This window comes from Malania oleifera, chromosome 6 (assembly GCF_029873635.1).
Source record: "Malania oleifera isolate guangnan ecotype guangnan chromosome 6, ASM2987363v1, whole genome shotgun sequence".
NCBI classification, from domain to species: Eukaryota; Viridiplantae; Streptophyta; class Magnoliopsida; order Santalales; family Ximeniaceae; genus Malania; species Malania oleifera.
Window position 1 is genome coordinate 102,959,992 of NC_080422.1, and position 24,044 is coordinate 102,984,035.

The 24,044-nt window shown below is 37.2% G+C and overlaps 1 protein-coding gene across 1 annotated transcript in view; it reads left to right on the plus strand.

Annotated features, from left to right (window-relative positions):
• The window catches only part of LOC131158734 (uncharacterized), a 40,225-nt gene extending 17,907 nt beyond the window's left edge, over positions 1-22,318 (plus strand). Inside the window, exons 4-9 of the mRNA XM_058113592.1 lie at positions 11,801-12,035; positions 19,089-19,283; positions 19,672-19,937; positions 20,028-20,228; positions 21,177-21,406; positions 21,569-22,318. Coding sequence (XP_057969575.1) covers positions 11,801-12,035; positions 19,089-19,283; positions 19,672-19,937; positions 20,028-20,192 — 861 coding nt within the window. The 3' untranslated portion in view covers positions 20,193-20,228; positions 21,177-21,406; positions 21,569-22,318. The remainder of the gene's footprint in view (positions 1-11,800; positions 12,036-19,088; positions 19,284-19,671; positions 19,938-20,027; positions 20,229-21,176; positions 21,407-21,568) is intronic.
• The last annotated feature ends 1,726 nt before the right edge of the window (positions 22,319-24,044 follow it).

The following is a 24,044-nucleotide window of genomic DNA, read 5'->3' on the forward strand; positions in this document are numbered from 1 at the left end:
GCGTAGTATTTTCTGTAAGAGTTGATTCCCCACGCCAACTGGGCCGTGCTTGCTAGTGCCCACCACCAGTGGCTTCCACCGCCGGCTCGGTTCTCCATATGATGATTTCTCCTTGATTTTCAGATTTGCCACCCACGCCCCTTCTTCGTTGGTTTCTTTCTGATATGGGCCTACCTTCTTGTTGGGCTTCATGAGTCAATATTTTCCATAGTGAACCACTGGGCCCAACCAAATAAAATTAAATTATTAAACTACTTCTAAAATTTTATATATATATATATATATAATGATAATTCTTAAGTCACAATACTCTCTCTCTCTCTCTCTCTCTCTCTCTCCCTCTCCCGCGCACACACATTTTAAATTTTTATTTTTTGTTTAAGATGGTGAGACTTCGGTGAGCTTGCAGTCTCAGCAGAAAGATACAGAAACACAAAATTCTTTCGACAATTGAGAAGCATGATTTTCTCTCTCCTTCTTTTCTCTGGTAACTATATTCAATTTCTATCTGTTTTCAACTGAATGTAACTTTTAATTTTGACCATTTACCTGCTACATGACCACTTATTTGGCGGCCTTCATGCATAGGAGTGTTCGATAGGAGGTAACGATTTTTTTAGTTTGGCACTGTTGGAATATTTAAACCCCATTTGGAACTCGAAAAGAAAAATACAAGGAAGAAAATAAAAATATTGAGGAATTCATATTTTCATGTTTGGTTAGTGAGAAAGAAAATAAAAAAATATGTCAAATCTATGAACAAAATTTTGATTTTATACATTATTAATATTTAATTTCTCCTAATTTTTTAGTCATGTTAAAATAAATTTTAATTTTTTATAGTATTTAATTTGAAAAAGAAATATAAGGGAAAATGAATTTCTTCCTTTCCTTTCTCTATGCAAAATCCTATATTTGGAGAGACCTAAGATTTGGAGTTGTATTGGATATGGATAAAATGTAATATAAAATTGTATTGAAATTTATTCAAATCCAAGATTCAAAAAGACAAATCTATAGTAGCAAAACTACAAATTTGATCTCTATCTACTTGGTTTATCCGATAGAGATTTTCACCCTTGCCCCCACCAGGATTGCAATTTTGAAGGAAGTACATCTAGTGGGATTAGAATAGAGAAATTATTAAGTGCACTGGGTGTACCAGAACCAACACAAATTTACCATGTATACAAAAATAATAATTATAAATGCCTAATTCAATAAAAACATGTGCACATGGTGAAATCATGTTGACTCTAATATATATATCTAGTATACCTACTATTTTCTCGGGTTGAGTCCAAGCAATGGTGGTTTCCAAGTTTCAAGTGCATTGTTGTTCCCCATCAAGACCAAATATATAAACTCTCTCTTAGAGGCTCTCAAACCCAACAGCCACAACCTACATTCTGAAAATAGAATGAAATTTCTGTATTTCTTGAATAATTTCGTACAAACCAATATATAGCATTTATAATACAATCGAAAAAAACTAAATATGGAAACAATCTCCTAAAAGAATCTCTCTCAACAATATACAATCCTCTACATATATACTTCCCTAAAATACTTCAAGATACTCAGGATTTCTACACTCTCCCTCAAGTTGGATCATAGATATTGATCATATCCAACTTGCAGATGAAATCATCAAAGCTCTGTCGGGCTAACCCTTTGGTAAAAATGTCTGCAATTTGTTCCTTGGTAGGTATATAAGTCATACAGATGGTTCCTTCTTCAACCTTCTGTTTGATAAAATGTTGGTCCACTTCTACATGCTTAGTCTTGTCATGTTAAATTGGATTGAGAGAGATACTGATAGCTGCTTTGTTGTCAAAATAGAGTTTGATAGGGAATTTTACGGGATCTGTAATTCTTCCAAGAGTTTGTGTAACCACAATCCTTCACACATCCCTTGTGCAATTGCCCTGAATTCAGCTTCAACACTAATTCGAGCCACTACATTCAGTTTTTTGCTCTTCCAAGTTACCAAATTTCCCCATACAAAGGTGCAATATCTGGTGGTAAACCTTCTATCTTCCGCTGATCCTGCCCAATCCACATTTGTGAAAATTTCTACTTCTTTGCTTTCACATTTCTGGAAGAAGAGTCCTTTGCCCGGAGAGCCCTTGAGGTACCTGAGGATCTTGTACACAGCATCTAGGTGAGTCTTTTTCGGTGAATGCATGTGTTGGCTTGCCACACTTATCGAAAATGCAATGTCGGGTCTAGTATGTGATGGGTAGGTTAGTTTACCAACCAATCTTTGATACCTCTCCTTTTCAATTGGTGTTCCGTAGTCTTCGACCCTCTTTACTGCTTCAATCGGGGTTTCACTATATTTGCATCCAAGCATGCCAATTTTGGTTAGGAGATCAAGGATATACTTTCACTGAGAGACATTGATCCCCTTTTTTGATCTAACAACTTCCATTCCCAAGAAGTATTGCATTTGTGCCAAGTCTTTAACTTCAAACTTAGCAGTTAGGACTTTCGTCAATCTTTCCATCTCCACTATATCATCTCCAGTTAGGATTATATCATCAACATACACTATCAGAATTGTTTTCTTACCACTTTCAGATTGTTGGAAGAACATAGTGTGATCTGATTGCCCTTGTCGGTATCTTTGGTTTTTTATTACCTTCGCAAAGCTGTTGAACCATGCTTTGGGAGATTGCTTAAGTCCATACAAGGACTTCTTGAGTTTACATACTCTATTTTCTTCACCTTTCTTACTGAAACCTGGTGGTATCGTCATATAGACTTCTTCTTCTAACTCATCATTTAGAAATGCATTCTTAATGTCAAGTTGCTGTAGTGGCCAATCTAAGTTAGCTACCAAGGACAGAGGACCCGAATTGTATTCAATTTTGCCACTAGATCAAGAATATGCATATTTTTACGTTCAGCAGCCCCATTTTGTTCAGGGGTATCCACACAGGAACTTTGATGAACAATTCCATTTTCTTGAAGATAATGTCCCAAGATATTATTGAAATATTTCGTACTATTATCAATACGTAAAATTTGAATGTGAGTTTGGAATTGTGTTTGAATCATGGAGTGGAAACTGACAAAAATAGAGCAAACTTCAATTTTATCTTTCAACAAGTAAACCCAACAAATACGAGCATGATCATCAATAAAAGTAATAAATTATTTCATATGAGTGCGATTAAAAGAGTGTGAGGGCCCCCATAAATTAATGTGAATCATACTAAACAGGCTGGATGGTTTGTATGTGGACTTTGGAAAGGAATTACATTGGTTTTTTGCAAGTTCACAAACCTCACACCGAAAATTAGAAGACTTTTTATTTGAACAAATGGAAGGAAATAAACGTCTTAAATATTGATAATTTGAATGACATCCTAGAATGCCATAACAAAATTTCACTATCCCTTGAAACAGATGCAGAATCACAAATAGCAATTTTACATTGTTCACTTGTATTTGCCTTCTCAAAGTAGTAGAGTCCCTCACACGCCTTAGCATTGCCAATCGTCTTCCCCAATGATAAGTCCTAGGAAACACAATGAGTGGAAACGAATTTAGCAGAGCAATTGGAATCTTTTGTCAACTGGTTAATGGATAACAAATTGCAAGATAGTTTAGGGACATATAGGACAGATTTTAGAATTATAGAATTAGAGATTCAATTACTTCCTTTGCTGGCAAAAAATGAGGTGATCCATCTACAATTTTAACTTTCAAATTTCCAGCACATGGTGAATAGGATGAGAACGGATGATAAGCATTAGTCATGTTATTAGAGGCACCAGAATCAATTATCCATGGTAATTTGTAATGTGATATAGTATTTAAGGTCGTCAAAAAATTACCTCGGTGGGCTAAAGAACTAGAGGGAATACTTGTAGACGACTGACTTGATGCTAAAATGGTAGAGAACATTTTATAGAGTTGCTCCAACTGCTCTGGACTGAATGCGCCACTTGGAGTGGCATTGTTATTTTTCTCGCCTTGTGATTTCTCAGCTGGAAAATCAATAGCAGCTTGATAGCCATGATTTTTTTTTGTCTCGGCTTCCAATCTGCAGGTTTCCCATGTATTTCCCAGCAAGTATCTTTTGAATGGTCCGGCTTGCGGCAGTGCTCACACTAGTGTCTCTCTTTATGTGTCTTTGGGCTTGTATCCGCAGGGGTTCTTGAGATTAGGGTAGATATCTCAGGCCCCTTATTTCTAGTTAGTACCTTCACCATAGCATTGCGACGACCTGAATATTTATAACCTGCTATAATCATAAATACTTTCTGATACCACAAACATATATATAAATGCAACTCGGCCTAACCAGGGAATCCCAGATGCACCTGCCAGTACTGCAAAGAAACCGAGCCTCCCTTCATTTCCGAGTTCCTTGGAATCCCTCTCTCCAAACACATCCAAGAAGCAGGGGTCCTCCAGCCTTGCCATCAGCTCTTGGCTCTCCTGTGAAAACGCAAGGTCTTGCTGCGGTTGTTCCGGGAATTGATCCGGAAAAAGGATTTGAGATTGGGCTTGGGACTGATCCATGCTTGGATTGAACTCCAGTTGAGCAACGGTGGTGGTGTCATAATTAAGCAAGTTGGGGTTCATATTCACCAATTTTGGCAGTGGCACCATCTTCATCATTTCATAGGATGATGAATAGGGCGGAAGTTTTGTGCAGGATGGTTCTTCCTCAGCCGAAGAACTAAACTTTGGCGCCTAATGCCCAAGTAAAAAAAAAAAATCATTTCACTTCCCACTAATTTCTGCGTAGTAGTGGCATCAAAAAAATGTTAAATTTACCTCAATTGGAACAACATGGAAGACAGGAACTTCCCTAGTGATGATGGGCATGGGTTGGGGTCTGGGAGGAGCAGTCTGCAGAATCCTGGCCAGCCTCTTTTGCCGGCTGCTCTAGAAATTCTTGACATCATTGTCGGTTCTTCCTAGCAAGTAAGTCACGATTCTCACCCATTTGTTCCCGAATTGCGCCTGCAGTTCTATCACCACCCTCTCCTCCTCCATAGAAAACTTCACCCCACTTCAGAAAACAAAGATAGAAACAGAGACACCCACATCAAGTTCATGTAGTACGAAATCGACCAAACAGGGTGAACCCAAAATGATTTTTCTTTTTTTCACTGGTGGAGATGGAAATGGAGGAATTCAATTATAAATTGCTTACTGTTTCAAGTTTGGTTGGAGCTTGTTGACCCATCGGAGGTGGCAGGACTTGCCGGAGCGGTACAAGAGGCCTTTGGATCAAATGGAGCTCCAATCTCGGGGGCCATACTTCTTCATGTGGTTTACGAGGATTTCATCTTCCTCCGCCTTCCACGGTCCTTTCCTTATCTCTCCCGCTGCCATTCCTCCGTCTCTGTCTCTGTCTTCGGCCATTGCCCCCACATTCCACGAGAAAGAATTCCGATCACCGAAATCAGTGGACTATCCTAGGTTTCGATTTGCAACTTCGTTTTGTATTTTTTTTGGGCTATGAAATTTGTTCGTTCGTCGGGTGTAGTGACAGTTAAGGCGGTTACTCCACTCTCCACTACACACCCCCACATTTCCCATTTTTTCTCATTTTTGAAATGGGTAATGAAGTTACGTCCATACCCCTCGTTTGGCGGTTGAATTCCTCGGACATAGATGTCCTGATTGGGTAATTCACAATCCACAATCCGCACATGTCCGATTAGTGCGACCAAAACAAGTAACAAAGAAAATTATGGTGCGTTTAGTATTAAGAATTCGAATTTAAAGTTTGAACAAATTTTAATACAATTTTATATCATATTTTATCTAAATTTAATCAAAATTCAAATCGAAAATCTCTATCAATTTAAGTAATATATATACTCATACAAAATTTTTTTAAAAAATTGAGGCTAATGTAAATTTGTTTATTGGTTCCAAACTCGACTTAAAAAAGATATAAAATTTGACCAAATAAATAAAAAAAAATTCATAATTGTTCCAAATATACTCGTAAATCCACCTGTCCTAAATTTGTTTAACTAAAAAAATCAAGCTTCTATATCAAAATGTCAAACATGGCAAACTACTGTAGAAAGTACAAAACAACAAACTATCTAATATAACCAAACTTGAGAAATTCAAAACCTTTATAATCTTAAGAAGCCAACATTATCTTCTGAAATGAGGAATAGCTTCCCAAGAGGGGGGGGGGGGTGAATTGGATTCTTTTTATAATTTAGTGATTTTTAAACTTTCTGATTTTAATAACCCTGAAATCAAGATATATATGAACAATAACCACACTTAAGAAATCTTAAATTTAAAATTACAATTTAATCAATGAGATCAATCAATAAAAAATATTTAAGCTTTTGTTCATTTCCCTGTAGTCTCTTAGTATTCACTTTACTTGATTAAGATTTCCGCAGATTAATCAACGTACTCCCTTTTTGGGTTTCCGCAAACAATTAATCAAAACGTACTTTTTATTAATCAAGTACCTCTGTTTCTTTCTCAATTTAGAACCTGCAACCTGCACTTATAAATCTTATAACAATAGCAAGTAAAGAATGTAAAATAAAGTAGAGAGAAAGAGACAAGAATTTTTACAAGGTTCGGCTTCAATACAGCCTACGTCCTTGCCTTTGGCAAAACACCAAAGGATTCCACTATATCAGTTCCTTTACCTGGTGGAACAATACCTATTTACAACCACTCCTTCTGTTAAGCTAGAGCCCGCCTCTCCAAACAATAACCTCTTGTTTGGTCCAACGATTCAACAACTTTGAATCGTTTAAGAATGATGATAAAGAAATTTGTGTACAAAAGAGAACTCTCACAATAGAGTAAATTAGTACAATGATTAGCTCACTTATACTTCAAGGTAATTCAAATATAAGAAATTTGAAGCTCAGAATTTAGTATGAATTACCAAATAATTTTTCAAAAAAAGATGAAAGATTTTGATTTTTGAAAGCTTTGCTTCAAAATATAAATCAATATCAGATCAGAATTTTTAAGCACAAGAGAGTTTTAGATCCTTTGAGAAATTTGAATACTTGAAGATCACTTGATCTAAAAACCTTTAAAAAGCTGCTTGATCTAAAAACTTTGAAGATTGCTGGATCTGAGAACTTTGAAGATTGCTGGATCTGAAAGCTTTTGAGAATTGCTTAATTTCAAAAACCTTTCAATATTGCCTCTTTAATCATCATTTTAAACCTTTGAAGCTTTTGACTATTTATAGATGTTTTTAGAAGCCAACCATTACTCCCAAAGATTCCTAAAATTTATTTCCAAATATTTTGAAATAAATATGTTCAAAAACGTGATTTAAAAAATCTTCCCGTTGAGAGAATTAATGCCAATGTTTGAGTGGCAGTCGCCTGCCACGACTTGGTAGTTGCCTGTCACAAGGCAACTCTCAACACAGAATGCAGGCAGTCACCTGCCAGAACTAAGGCAGTCGCCTAGCTTGTTCACACAGGCGCCTGGCTGGTTAGGCAGTCGTCTGTCTAGCTACTGACTTTTTGAAAAAATCATTTTCTTAATGTGGCAGTCGCCTGCCTCATCATGGCAGTCATTTGGCCCTTCATAAAAAATATTCTCTTCTTAAGCCCTTTTTATTTAAAAATATTCTTTAGAAAAAAATATTTTTGATTTTCTATGAGCTTCAAAACACTTTATATTTGAGTTTAACGTTGAAGTACTTACAATTAGAATATCCTTAATATAACTCTTTTAGTCTTCAAACTTGTTCTTCCATCAGCTTTGTGGTTGCAATCTTTCCTTTGAGCTTTTCACAGTATAACTTTGTTCTTCATGCTCTTTCTAGTCCATATGCTTTATTTTGTATTCTTCAAGAATTCTTTGTAATTCATAATCTTCCTTTTGTACTTGAGCTTTACTGTTTTCCTGGAAAACTTTTGCTTGAAGCATATTAAACATATCATTTGATTTGTTATCATCAAAATAAGAATTGTAAGCCTTATTAGGCCAACAATCTCCCCCTTTTTGATGATGACAAATCGAGAGCAAAAATAATAAGCTTTTAATTTTTATGGCTCCCCCTATCAATATGCATGATATATTTAAAGGTATAATTTATGCATATAAGTACAAAGAAACATCCATCCATAAAAAAAAACTTCCTCTTAAACATTTCTATTAAAAGTCACAAATCATAATAAAGGTTTACAAACCACCATCATATTTTTGCACTCACAACTTTCTCTTAAATATTTTCTCCCCCTTTGGACATCAATCAAAAAGGAGAAAGAGAGACAAAAACAGAGAAATGCTGCAAGTCAAAGTACTAGTTTTAGAATACCAAAGATAGCCTAGCCGATAAAACTTGAATACATAAAAAACACATAAAAGTGATAGGTAAAAGCACATCAGTCAGAGGCTTCCATATTTTCACTTTCATCATCTTCTTCTTCTTGTTCTTCTGATTCATTATTTCCTTCCTCTTTGTCACTGTCATTTTCTCCTTCTTCTTGTTCTTCTGATTCATTATTTCCTTCCTCTTGCTCACTGTCATTTTCTCCTTCTTCTTATTCTCCAGATTCATCCTCACTAGATGTAGCAGAGCTGATACTCATAGGAGATTTCCTTTAGAGGAGCTAGCTAACTGTTGCTCAATCTTTTCAACCCGTTTATCAATTTGTGAACAGTGAGTTTCTATGGATGTAACCTTTTCTTGCAAAGTACCAAGACCAAATCTCATACCATCACTAAATGTCATATAATGGTTAAAAAATGGAACAAAACCATGATGGAGCATCTGGATCAGGCTGAACTGAAGGTGTGGAAATAAATGATGAAGAAGGTGGTGGTGCAGATGGGACATTCCTTTGTCCTTTATGGAACCACCCTTGAGGAGAATTTTTATAGCCCATCCGTTTTAGAACAGTGTCAGAAAAGATATCATAGTATGTCTTGCTAGTAAAGTTGAATGATGAAGTTAAAACATTAAAATGAGCGAAAACCATATTCAACATTCCCGCATATGGTAGGACAACACGGGGAGCATCAACTTTCATGATAATCCACTGTATGATCAAACTTGGAAGATTCATCTTCTTCCCTTTTAGAATGCACCACATTACAAAATATTCCAGAAATAAAATGTGATCGTGAGAACCAGATCGTGGTAAAATGTTGTTTGTAATGAGTTTTTGCAGTCGTCTGGCCCTTCATAAAAAAATCTTCTCTTCTTAAGCCCTTTTTATTTAAAAATATTCTTTAGAAAAAAATATTTTTGATTTTCTATGAGCTTCAAAACACTTTATATTTGAGTTTAACGTTGAAGTACTTACAATTAGAATATCCTTAATATAACTCTTTTAGTCTTCAAACTTGTTCTTCCATCAGCTTTGTGGTTGCAATCTTTCCTTTGAGCTTTTCACAGTATAACTTTGTTCTTCATGCTCTTTATAGTCCATAGACTTTACTTTGTATTCTTCAAGAATTATGTAATTCATAATCTTCCTTTTGCACTTGAGCTTTACTATTTTCCTGGAAAACTTTTGTTTGAAACATATTAAACATATCATTTGATTTGTTATCATCAAAATAAGAATTGTAAGCCTTATTAGGCCAACATCTTCTCCACAAATTTATTAGTTAACAGAATAAGAAGAATTTCAACACCTTCAAAGAAGAAAGAATTCCTAAAGTAATAAATTGTAGTCAACCAAGCCATCTTACATACAATTTTTCTTTGAACAGTCCATAGAATTCTTGTTGGTGGCTGTCCTTCCTTCACGTGTACCACCACGCCGCCGTGGTGGTCATGTGCTACATCTGGCTCCAGACATCACAGTCGCTGTTCCTGGTGGCGCTCGTTACCAACGCCTCTGTGCACACGCTAATGTACGCCTACTACTTATTGTGCTCTTTTGGGAGGCGGCCGCGGTGGAAAAGGGTGGTGACGGACCTTCAGATCACGCAGTTCGTGTTCAGCTTTGCGGTGTCGGGGGTGATGCTGTACTACCATGTTGCCGGAGGAGGTGGCTTCGGCTTCAGGGGTTGATGCTTCAATGCCCTCTTCAACGCTTCTCTTCTGGTTCTATTTCTTGATTTCCATACCAAGAATTACGGGAGGGTGGCGATGGACGGTCAGGATAAGAAACGGATGTGATGTGATTCAACCGATTCAGTTTGATGGGTTAATCTCTTCGTCTTCTGGATGTGATTTGTGCTTTGTTTGTGTTTTGGGAGGAAATTTAGAATCATTACTGTTTACGCTTAGAACCCAAATTTATTTTCTTTTCTTAGTCATGGTTGAGATTTGGGTGCATCACTTTCCATTAAGGAAATGATTTATTGAATGTGCATTCTACTTGCAACTTTTAATTCCGATCACCGAAATCAGTCGAGTATCCTAGGTTTCGATTTGCAACTTCGTTTTGTCTTTTTTTTCGGCTATGAAATTTGTTCGTTCGTGGGGTGTAGTGACAGTTAAGGTAGTTACTCCACTCTCCACTACACACCCCCGCATTTCCCACTTTTTCTCATTTTCGAAATGGGTAATGAAGTTACGTCCATGTCCCTCGTTCGGCGGTGGAATTCCGCGACATAGATGTCCTGACTGGGTAATTCACAATCCACAATCCGCACGTGTCCAATAGTGTGACCAAAACAAGTAACAGAGACAATTATGGTGCGTTTAGTATTAAGAATTCGAATTTAAAATTTGAGCAAATTTTAATACAATTTATATTATATTTTATCTAAATTTAATCAAAATTCAAACCGAAAATCTCTATCAATTTAAGTAATATATATACTCATACAAATTTTTTTAAAAAAATTGAGGCTAATGTAAATTTGTTTATTGGTTCCAAACTCGACTTAAAAAATATATAAAATTTGACCAAATAAATAAAAAAAAAAATTCATTATTGATCCAAATATACCTGTAAATCCACCTGTCCTAAATTTGTTTAACTAAAAAAATCAAGCTTCTATATCAAAATGTCAAACATGGCAAAGTACTGTAGAAAGTACAAAACATTCCGTGCGTGTGCACTCACAATTATGGCTATAGTTACTATGTTCAGAGGTGAAGAACTGAAGATGGGGTTAGAGGTCTACCACCTCAGGCTCTGAGTGTATTAGAGAGCTAGGCAATGCTGCTTTTGTTCATATATTCATGGACTATGAGGTTATATAAGGAGAAGGGTGTGGCTTGTGTAACATTGTCAATATATTTTCTGCTTAGAAGCCAAACTCGGGCATGGCATTAGCATTTGGCAACCCTTGCTCTCTCTCTCTTCTTTTTTTTTTTGGGCATTTTTGACCTAAGGTGTTGCAAGAATAAAAAAAAACCTTAATTTGTTAAAACCAGCATTTCTGGATGTGTTTCATTTTTGTACTGAAAATTGAATGGCTCTATTGCATCTTCTATGGTGTATGAAATTAGAAATCTATCCTATGCAATAATTAAGGCCAATGTAGAAATTTGCAGACATGATCTGACAGGATGTTTCCATATAGGAGTTCATGAAAAGCCATTATTCTGAACATAGGTATAGGTTTTGTTCATGGCTACCAAAAATAATCATGCAACTTGCGACGGTGAGTATGCCCATAAAATTAAGTAAGGAGGAATCAAAATGGAAGTTTGTTTCATGGGGCATCTGAGAGCTTCCTTGTGATTTTTTTGATCGATTGAACATCTTGCTATCAGGCATAACACCTCTTCTGTATTTTTTTTTAACCTTAGACTTGTTAGCTTGCCATGAATCTCAGGTCATTGGCTTTAATAGGGATTTTGTGAGTTTTATTATTTCCCTAATATCTGTTACTGGTCTCTGGTTGGCAGGTTCGTTTGGAAAAAAAAGCTGTGATACATAGTGGCATAGTGTGTTTAAATGCTAAAGTGGCAACTGTATTAGGAGGTGCAGTGCAAGCACTTTATGAAGAATGGCTGATGAACAAAAAATATTCAGGTTTGTCTCGCTCATCCTTGAAGCCATCAGGGGATGATGAGATTGTTGGTCCTCCACAATTTGAGAAGTTGCAAATTGGGGCATCCATGCATCAATCTGCCCAGCAAGGTAGATTTTCTTGTCAGTTTCTGAATCCTTTACTCTTCTAGATTCTTTATGTGGAACTTGTCAATATCACTTCAGTTCTTTCCATGGGCCTATGTAATTGTGCTTTCCAAATTTCATATTGATGCAAGTTCTCTTGATTTGGTGCAAAACCTGAAGTTGATGCTTTTCATGGAATGAGAAGCCTTTTAGTGAGTTGCACATCCCTGGGCAGCGTTTTCATATTATTCCAATCTTTCTTTTTTCTTTTTTTTTTTTTTTTGAAAAAGAGGGCAGCACCTCCTAAACTTTATTAGAAAACCCCTCACTTATGGCGGAGGAAAACCATGGTTACAATTTTGAGACTTTAGGACAATAAAAACAAAATTCCAAGACCCTAAAACTAACTTAACCAACCTAACCAAACACCAGCAACCAAAAAAATTAAGAAACTAAACCACTAAAAGTGACAAAACATTAGGAGCGCAAAGAAGGAAAACCCAACAAGTCCAAAATCATTCCCCTGACTTGTTGAGGAAGATCATTTTGGGAACTATATGATCGAGAAATACCAGATTCACCCTGTTTGGCAAAGAAATCTGCACTTTTATTCGCCTTCCTGTAAACATGTTCCACTTTGAACTGTATGCCTCTTAATGCTAGCAAAAGTTCTTCCCACAAATCCCATAAGTTCCAAACCGAGCACTTCCCAGAATTTATCCATTGAACCAACAAAGCAGAGTCACATGCAATCTCCACTTGATCAAGTCCGAGATCTTTGCACAGATTAATCCCTAAAATAATCGCCTTCAATTCAGCCATGTTATTTGTTCCATAACCCAATAATGAGAAAAAAGCTGTTTTAAACAAACCCTTTTCATCTCTTATCACACCTCCACCACCACAATTACCTGGGTTACCTCTACAGCTCCCATCCACATTCAGCTTAACCCAACCTATCCCAGGTTTACACCATCTGACTACACGAGGAAGACGAACCCCAACATTTTTTACTTGAATATCTAAAGCATGAAGGACTGCAATATCCGTGCAAGAAGCAAGTGCACATTTATTTAACTTGTCTGAAATGGATCTCAGCCAATATTTAATATCAAGCCACACAGTTCTCACCGAATCATGAATTGATTCCATCCTGGCTCTACATCAACGAGTCCAGAGTCTCCAAATGATGAGATTAGGTATAAGACCTACCAAAATGCCTAACTGTGAGGCCCGTCTTGCACAACTAAACCAGACATTAACTTTGCCTTTTCAAGTACTTGTTGTCATACAACTAACACCCAACGCCACTGCTGCTTTTTTCCATACCTCATGAGCAAAAGATCCGGTGCAAAACACATGGTCTAGAGATTCAATCTTGGCATTTGAACAACAATCACATCGAGAGGCCATCTGGACACCTACTTCTTTAATACGAGTATCAACCGGAAGACAAGCGAACCAAGACTTCCACATACAAATTGACACCCTTTTTGGCAACATAGGATGCCAAATCCATTTGGCAACTGAGAATTCCTCTTTATGCTCCCTTATAATTTCCCAAGCACTTGCCGTGGTGAATTTTCCATCTATTGAAGGTTCCCATATTACTGTATCAGGACTCTCCTTGCAAGAAATAGCAGAGTTCATTACTTCCTCAGCCTGATCTTCACCCAATAGATCCACTAATAAATCAACATTCCACCCATCTCTATCCCAACAATCTCGAGTTCGAAGCTTATGGTTACTGATTTCTTGAACCTTAGCACAAAGGAGTCTGGAGGCTAACCAACGATCAAACCAGAAAGAAGCCGACCCTTCTTCAATTCGAACACAGACATGCTCTAAAACTTCAGGAATCACACGAACAATTGATCTCCAAAATCTGGTTCCTTTCTCTAGTTTCATTTCTCTCAAGTGGTGTTTCTTATACAAATACTTGGCTTTAAAGAATTAAGTCCACAGATTATCCATAGTTAACAATCTCCACACAAACTTCATATGCAATGATTTTTTTACCTCCTCCAAATCCCTAACAGCCAAACCACCCTCACAAACAGGCTTACAAATATTAGACCAGGAACCCAATTCCTTTTCCTTTTATCATTTACTCCACTCCAAAAAAATTTTGATAACATAGAATTTATCTTTTTGAAGACATTAGTAGGAATGTCCAATACTGCCAATTGATTAACCGCCATTGATGATAATACATGCTTAATTAAAATTAGGCGGCTCCCTTGAGATAAAAGCTTAAATTTCCAACCCGCTATTTTTTTCCTCAATTTATCAATTAGGGGCTCTAAAATACGTGCCGTAAGCCGACCTGATACCAAAGGAACACCCAAATATGTAGCAAGAAAACCTCCTTCCGCAAAGCCAGTCGTCCTTAACAGAGATCTCTTTCGAGGAAAAGTAATTCTCTTTGACAAAAAAATACTTGACTTTTCTTCATTTATCAATTGACCAGACCAATCCTCATACTTCTTCAAAGTCTTAATAAGCATTCGAATGGAACTTCTCTTGCCATTAGCAAAAATAAGAATGTCATCCGCATAGAGAAGGTGAGATACCAAAGGCGCCCCATGAGGATGATAGTAAGCCCCTATCTTATTCTCCATAAAATTTTTCTTTAGAAGTCGAGAGAGAACTTCCTGTAAAATAATAAAAAGATAAGGAGATAAAGGATCTCCTTGGCGAAGCCCTCGAGAAGGTTTAAAGAAACCTTTCTAAGTGCCATTCATCATAATGGAGAACCAAGGAGAGGAAACACATTCCGCCATTAAACCACAGAATCTTCGAGAGAAACCAAAACTTTCCAGAACCAAGTTTAAAAAATCCCAATCGACTCTATCATATGCCTTAGCCATGTCCACTTTGATCATTACATTTCCACCATTAGACTTCTTATGCAGAGAATGAACCATTTCTTAAGCCAAAGAAGTATTTTCAAATATACTTCTACCAGGAAGGAAAGCTCCCTGTTCCGGAGAAATCAAAGTAGACAATAAACCTGTCATGCTTGCAACAATAATTTTTGAAAAAATTTTGTAGATAACACTACAAAGACTAATAGGCCTAAACTTGTCAAAACTCTGAGGATTCTGAACTTTTGGGATTAGAACAATGTAAGATGTAGAATAAAATCTAGGAAGAGGGGACCCAGCAAAAAAATCTCTAGCTGCATCGATCACGTCTTCTTTTACAATATCCCAGCAATCTTGGAAAAAAGCAGAGCCAAAACCATCCGGACCTGGGCTACTATTTCTCGGGATAGAAAGAATAGCATCCCTTATCTCCACCTCAGACGGTTCACAACACAGATCAATATTCTCCTCTTCAGAAACCATAGGAGAAATTATATCAACAAGGTTAGCTGTTCGATTGTGTCCTACACCTGTTAAGAATGTTCGAAAATACCTTACTGCACCCTCATGAACAGCTTCCATAGAATCCAACACTTCTCCATTTGGAAGTTTCAATGAATGAATCATAGTGTTCTTCCTCCTTTGGTTCACAAAAGCATGAAAGAACTTTGTATTGTTATCCCCCGCCTCCAACCATTTCTTTTTTGCTAGCTGAGAAATACGAATCTCCTCCCTCTTTTCCCATGCTTCCAGCTCGAGTTTAGTAAGGAAAAAATCTTCCTCCAATTCAAGCGAATACCCTTCCTGAAGTTGAGCCTCAAGAGCCTCCATACTTTCCTCCAATTTTTTAATGTTCTGTTGTACATGTCCAAAAACCTGTTTGTTCCAGTTTCGAATTGCAACTTTCGTATGTTTCAATTTACCAGCAAGTCTAACTAAACCCGAACCATGAGACTCCTCCCTCCAGGCTTCCTCCACGCAAGACTTAAAAGACTGGTGCGTGCTCCACATATTCTGATACCTGAAGGGAGAAGGACCATACCGATGCAGATTTCTATGAAATCGAATAATCAATGGGTTATGATCCGAAGTCCTCCTCTTTCCATACTCAAAATAAATATTTGGAAAAACTTGGAGAAGATTCGAATTATAGAGCACCCTATCCAGTTTTGCCCAACTCCGAGAATTACCACTGTGACCATTACACCAAGACATGTTGTTGCCAGTACCAACCAAATCCATAAGACCACAGTTGTCCAAGCAATTGTTAAATTCCTCCATAGCCGATAACGGTCTCATATGACCACCAATACGTTCCGAATCTGAACGGATAATATTAAAATCTCCCGCCACTAACCAAGGGAAATCATCCCTCTTTACAAACTCCAAATCATTCCAAAGTTCTCGGCGATTTGTTTGACGACATTTAGCATAAACAAAAGAAGCCAAGAAAATATGGTCCACAGAACTAAAAATACCCGAAATGGCTTGATCAGACATATGTTGTAACTCAAAGTGCACTTCCTTTTCCCAAAATATCCAAATTTTACCCCCCACTGAAGCATTCGCACAAAAATTCGGAAAATTTAAAAAATCAGCCCATTGCGACATTAGACTTTCATCAAAAAATGGCTCTGAAAGAACCAAAATAGAAGGCGAAAAATTCCTCATTAACTTATGTAAATGATTTTTCGACGTGCCTAAACCCTGCACATTCCACTCTATAATTGTATTAATCATAAATCAAGTTTCTTTGGACGGGTAATAACCCGTTGAGACTTCTTCTCACTTTGCCCATTAATATCCTTCAACTTAACAATCGGAACATGTAAATCATCATCCGAACAAAAGCCCTTTTCCAAAGGGAGTTTTTCTAAGTTATTTGTCTCCACCTCCCTATCCGATTCACAATTATGTGGGACACACCTGGCCATGAAGGTACACTCTTGTTCCAAAATTTCTGTAACCATATTATTAGACATCATCAACTGATCACGCAATACTATGCCATCTTCCACTATCAAAATATCAGCGTCAGGAGCACCCAAGACTGGTTCAACACTCTCCTCCCTCTGCACAATCTCATACTGATTTATATTTCGCTGCAAAGTCTCCACTTCAGGCCTCGGATCTTCAGGAACAAACTCCCCCTCTTCCATCTCACGTTGCATTACTGTCTCAACCACTAGCAAAATTTGTGATGTCGTTGCACCCTCTTGAGCCTGAGCCCCCTCTACAGTTTCTTCGATAATGCATGGACCTATCAATTCTCTCTGAACTTCCTTCCCTTTATCCAATTTCTTCACACGCCAAACTTCTTGTCGATTTACTTGTCTACCATATTCCGTATCCTTACCTCCATCCCCATTTTTTTGTTTCCTTTCACCCCCTCGACATACCACCTTTGAATGCCCCTGTCTATGACATTTCTCACAATAAAATCCTTGCTTTTCGTATCTCACTTCCTGCCAAATTTTCTGACTTGCAGAAACAACAATCGGGAAAACATCCACTTGATCTGCCAATAAATCCACCTCCACGCACATTCTCGCACCTGTAGCCCTAGTTCGATTAAGTGTAGCATTGTCAGTTCCCAAGTATCGACCAAACCTCGTGGCTAGAATTTGTAAGCAATCAGGTCTGTACATGTGTATTGGAAGACCAGGGAGAAATAACCATTGAGGGGCCAAGGATGGTTCCTGCTTTAGGTTGAAGTCCTTTGTCCATCGAAAAATACGAAACGGAAATCCAGCCAAAATCTTTCCTTCACGAGACCATCCATGAAGAAAATCTCGTTGATTCTTCATCTGAACCAGTACGTGAAAATCATCCATGAAACTAACAGAAGGGATCTTCGAAAGGCCCCACGACTTTATGATATTCAAACGGATAACATCAATGGATGGTCTAGATCGCAAAAATTTCAAAACCAGCGCAAACCTAAAATCTTCCGCCACTTTGTTCATCTCAGCCTCCGAGAATATAAAACCAATATCTCCATCAACATCAACTGGATATCTCATGGCAAGTTTGAAAGAGGAAGACAACGGTTTAACAGTATGAGAACTTGAAACTACATGGGCATACGACAAAGTTCCTGAACCACCTTTTGAAAGAGACCCCACTGGTGGAGGATCCCCCAAAGGGCCGGCAGGCGCCGCCATCGAATCCTAGATTGTAGACGTCTTCCTTCAACGAAAATTGAAGAGAGACATACCTGATTAAGGATGTTTCAGAGTACCGGTAGAAGAATGGCTTGCCGAATTCAAAGTCCAGGAAACCCGGCAGGTGACGAAGTGGGCGACCGTGGTTGCAGCTGGTGACTCTTCTCTCTGGCGAAATGCTCACAAACAGGAGGAGGCTGAGGATGTGGAGCGAGAGAGAGGCAGTCTACAAATCCCGGAAACGGCACATATCGCCCTCTGAATCTCCTCTGCGAAAACCCCGAACAGCTCAATCTCTCCAGAGAAAATTCAGCAAAATGACTGAAACTATCTGCATGAGATAAAAATAGAGTATTTGCAACATAAGTAAATTATCAATCTACTTGCAGCACATTATAGTAATTTGAGTCATTTGACCTCTAATAGTTGAATGTTTGGGGTAATGGTTTTGCTAATGTTGTTGTACTGCCCACACGGGAAAAGCAATTCCCCTCTGTTTTGTTCACAGTATTAATGTATCATGGAAATTTCTGATGGGCCAGCATTTGATGCAAAGATTTAGCCGAAATCAACTCAGCAAGGCTATAATTCCAACATTATTGAGTTGGTAACATTTGGACTGATCCCCCTTGCTTCACCATCTGCCATGATGTTTTGTTGCATAATATGCCTCAAGCCTTTGTGGTCATGTTAGTCATAGTTGTGCACATGTGATTTTATAATACATATATACTATTACAAAACAATTAAATGTCTTCACTAAAAAAGCATACATATCTGTGAAAATTTGAGGTGAGATTCTTGCCTTTCATGAATTGATTTTGACTTTTTCAGAGCTTGTTTTGTTTGCAATGTCTCCGAGGCCATGCTATGATGTTTTATAAAATTCATTACTATGTATTTCTATAGATGTACTATGATGAAATAGGTTAATTATTTTCAATATTTTTTGGTAGAAGATAAGCAACTTTATTTTCATTATTGTGCTCACGTTTCAACAACTATTGTATATGCACGATTCAAGAACATGGGGTGATGATTTGCAGATCAGTCAGAGTCAACCCACAAGAACACCAGCCTTAGAATTGAGGACACTGGTGGAAAATCAGAAATTAGGCAAAAGGGAAGACAAGGGAATCTTGATTTTAAAGCGGAAATTTTGAATAATGATATGAAAGTAACTACCCTTACTGGAAAAACTGAAGATATGCCAAGTAGCTCTGGAGCAAGACCAAAAGAAGGTGCAGTTTTATTCTTTTCCTGTCTAAACTTTATTTCTGTGCATATATATTTTGGTAAGCTCATGGTGCATTGAAATGCATAACAAAATGATAAAAGTCAATTTTGATTCTGTAGAACTCACCTTTTAAGCAGCATGGTAGATGGAGTGATGAATGAGGTGGCAAAATTATAGCCAAAATAAAAAAATAAGTCATTTCTTAAATTCTCTTCTGTGAAGTTATTTCTAGTGTTGAGAAAAGCATATAGACATATGTTTAAAGAAAAAAGAAACGAAAACAAATGGGTGCTTTATGGTTGCTATTGTATATTTAGTTCTTTATTTACATTTAGGAGTTTCTTTTTTATAGTTGTATTGTTATACTGATTTGAAAATGTTTGCTTTAACAGTGGTCGAATCTGTTCCTGTTCAAAATCAAGCAGCTTCTCAGAAACTACTCCAGAAGATGAGTATTTCAAACCGGGATGGTCAGAATTTTAAAAATAAAAAACATAGAGGGAAGGGGAAACAAGAAGAGTCACCAGTTTTCACTTTAGATGGATGGGAGAAGAGTAGAGCTGGGATAAGAACTCTTAAAGATGAGCCTCCAGATGTAAGCCGTGATGAGGATCTTGCATGGCAGCTTCAAAATCAATTTGATTTGGAAGACCTTGATGTTAGCATTCTCACATCCTCTACTACCATTACTTCTACATATATTAATGATTATGAAGTGCTTGATGTCATTGACTTCCTGCTTGTTCAGGTACATAGGGTTCCTTATGAGACTGAAGCAGAACGTTTAAAAAGGAGCATGTTTAAGTTTGAGAGGGATGATGATAGCATCCATGAAACAGGATATCGAGGGAGAGGAAGGGGTAGAGGAAGAGCAAGAGGGAGAGGAAGGAGGGGAAGAGGGAGATTTGATTAACCATGATTTATTCACTCATGTTTCTCATTATATTTGGTAATTACTTATTTCTCAATCACCTTCCTTTTTTTATTTTTATTTTAAAGAACATGTAGTTGCTTGGTGCATTTTGAAGCTCCCAATTTGCAATTTGTGAAATAAATTTTTTTTTTTCTGATTGCTTCCTTAAAGCTTGATTATACAATCTAGAAGTGAAAGTAGTTTGTGAGCGTGGGCATGATTTGGCCTTTGATATCATTTTTGCTGAAGGTGTAGAACCACCTTGATTGTATATTACCACATGTTGATGCTCTCTTTTGTAATTCTTATTTTTGTGTTTTAATTCAATTTCCTACTCTGTTGTTCCTTACTCCTGCCCAAACTACTTTGCTTTTTCTTTTTATTGTTACAGTTGAGTTGATAAATATTATCTTTTAGGTGGCACTCTGATGATAATTTATTAACTAATGCTATTTCGAATGAACTTTGTGAATGGTTTCTAACGAATACAATGTTTGCATATTAAAATAGCTTGCCTTGATGGTATTTTGTCATAAATTGATATATATATATATATATATATATATATATATTTATATATATATCCTATGCTTAACATTTTGAATTTAATACATCAAATAAGTTGTATATTGGTAGGCGTTAAAAGTTTAGGATTTAATCTCTCATGGCTCAAGCATGAAAAAAACAGTATTTTAAGGCTTTGCCCTTTGCAATGTAAATCATTTGAGGGAGAGCCTCGGCTCCTAGTTACCTGGAACATGGCACGTTTTGAGTTGTGGTATGGTATGACTTTAAAGTTTAGGGTTTAATCTCTCATGGCTCAAGCTTGACAACCAACAGTATATTAGAATTTTAAGGCTTTGTCCATTGCAACGTAAATCATTTTGAGGGAGAGCCTTGGCCCCTAGTTACCTGGAACATGGTGCGTTTTGAGTTGTGGTATGGGAATGGGTTAAGTTATGTTGAATCCATCCACCCTTGCAGTAGCTGGAAGCTGGAGCCTCACCTAGCAGCAGCAGAAGGAATCTGAATTTTCACCATCTCTCACTGTTGCAGGCTTCACAGCCTCCCTTTTCTCATCATCACAGGCTTCGCAGCAGCAGGAATTCCTCCTCACTTGCATGGTTCACAGCAACAGGAACCCCTCTTCTCTCACTGTCACAGGCTTTGCAGCAGCAGTTTTGTGGCAGTGATCATATGCCATCTCTCTGAAGGTACTACCATTCAATGATCAAGCACAGCTCGAGTTCAAACTTCAAAAAAAGTTTGTTGTTTCGAAATTTCAAAATATTTCCCTACGATTTTTTATTTGAAAATGGCCTACTAATCTGGTTCACTACTTTTGCTGATATATATCCCCACTCCCATTGATCCAGGACGCCATTGACCCTTGAATTGACACATGCTATTCGGATTATGATAATAATGCTGGACACTGGCTAGGTGTTGTGTGTTGCACCTGAACCTAGAGGCACAATTTCAAATTATGGAAATAACCTCCCTGGGGTAAGTATGGGTGACACATTTGTGACGACATTCATGTTCTGCTTGGGGTATGTTAGTGGTAATCATCTCCTTGGTGCTGACATAGATTAGTTGCTAAACTTGTAGAGCTACTTCATCTCAAGCCTACATGAATGGGAACCTAAACAGCCTCATGTGATTTCTTTTGCTTCACATTATATCTGTAGTCTGTATCTATGAGGGGTATTTTGAAATTAAGAACAAAAATTGGTCCCTCACTTTTATTTGAATTCCAACGTTTCTACCGGTAAGCTCATGTCACCGGAGCTATGGTCTTTTTCTAAATAAATTTTTTCATGAAATGATTTTAAGCGAAACTTTGACATTATAATGTATTGTTGGTTGTAAATCTAGGGCTTTTGGAGATAAAAGGCTAAACTCAATAAATGTGGGTGAGATGCTGTACAAGAAGTAGGAGGCTGTACAACAAGTAGGAGGAAAAAAAGAAAAAGCACGGCTTTCTCGTGCCAAATAAGGGGTGTCGAAGGGTTTGGTGTACAGAGCCTCACTTTACATTTAGAGTGTCTTATAGATGTCTTCTTGAATTGAATCTGACTCTTCTATTGCACATTTGGAACATATGAATGAAATTGAATTTTTCACTTGATTCATCATGCTGGTCGTTTAAATTTTTATTATGTTCTTACGAAACTTGTAGCTAGGCTAGGGTGCATCATCCTTGTCATTGAGATCATTTGTTGCAGACAAGCTGGTCAAAGGTGAATATGATGGTCCGTGTAAGAGAAGGTCAAGGAGCTGATTCGAAGGTACAGAGCATCCCAAATAATGCTCGATAAGCAACCACTGAATCCCCTACCGAGCACCTTCCTCGCCACTTTCAGAATGCTGAATTAGCAACCTCTGAATCTGCTACCAATCAACCCTCCTCACCATTCATCAATGACCTCAACATTGAGATAAAATTTTATAGATGAAAAATACTTAAACGGAAGAGTTCCTCCACTTATAATTTGTAGCTCACCAATCACAAACTGTTCATTAATGTTTGGCTTTACGAAAATATTGTGGAATCCACATAAATGAGACTCACACTTAATAACACTTTCCACTTATTTAAGTATTTGTCGTGACATTTAACAATTGGTGGATTTCAAATTGTGAGTGATTGAGCTACTTTATTAAGTTTTTAACTCAGTTTATTTACTTTGCTTTGTTTTTAATTTGTTTTTTTTTTTTTTTTGCCTTTACCGGTTTCACACCTAAGGATAATAATACTTAGCTCTAGACAAATATAAATGAATTAAACATGGCTTAATTTTTTTTTTTTGATTTAATTATTCTCATCTCTTTGTTTTTTAATATATGAATGATAATAATAGTTAATTGTTTACACGCAACGATTTTAATTTTTCGATCAATAAAATAAATATCACAAAGAACATTCATAGAAAAACTGTAGATGACAGATTTTACGTGGTTCGGCAAGATTGCCTACGTCCACAGACTGTGCACCTGGAGAAAAATTCACTATGAAACGATGACAGTACAAGATTTGATCAGACTCTCCCCGATCCCATATCCCTTGTACATCCCTTCATCTCCTCAAACCAGTGAAGAAAAAAATCTTCCTAAAGAGAAAGTCCCCTCTAGCTCTCCTTGCACAAAATGACAAGCAATACACTCTTTTTTTCATGACTTACAAACATATATATGACACTACACAACCGTTGGATTTAGAGACGATCCAACGGCTATGATAAAAGTCACAACAAATAAATAAATAAATAAATAAATAATATATATAACAATTTCCATTTTGGCTTTTAATCACAACCAAGCACAACATTCCATCCCTTCGCTTTGGGATGCTCTGTCAACAATCAACAAGAGACTACATTAACTAAGTCTAAACAACGCTTGAACTTAGCTAATATAACAAACTTCATGAGCATATCTGCAGCGTTTCCATCTGTGTGGATCTTCAATAATTGAAACTTACCACTTTCAACCCAACCTTTAACTGCATGGTACCGCACGTTAATATGCTTCATGCGAGAGTGGTAAACCTGATTCCTTGCCAAGTGGATCGCACTATGACTATCACAGAATATGTGTAACCTATCATGCATAACACCAAGTTCCTGAATCAGTCCAGTTAACCACAAAGCCTCCTTTCTTACCTCTGCCAAAACTATGTATTCAGCTTTTGGAGTAGACAAAGTTGTAGTAGGTTGCAACATAGCCTTCCAACTAATGGAACCACCAGCCATGGTAAAAATGAAACCAGAAGTAGAACTCCTCTTATCCAAATCACCTGCATAATCTGAGTCCACGTAACCCTGAACATTACAATCATCAGTACTTTCA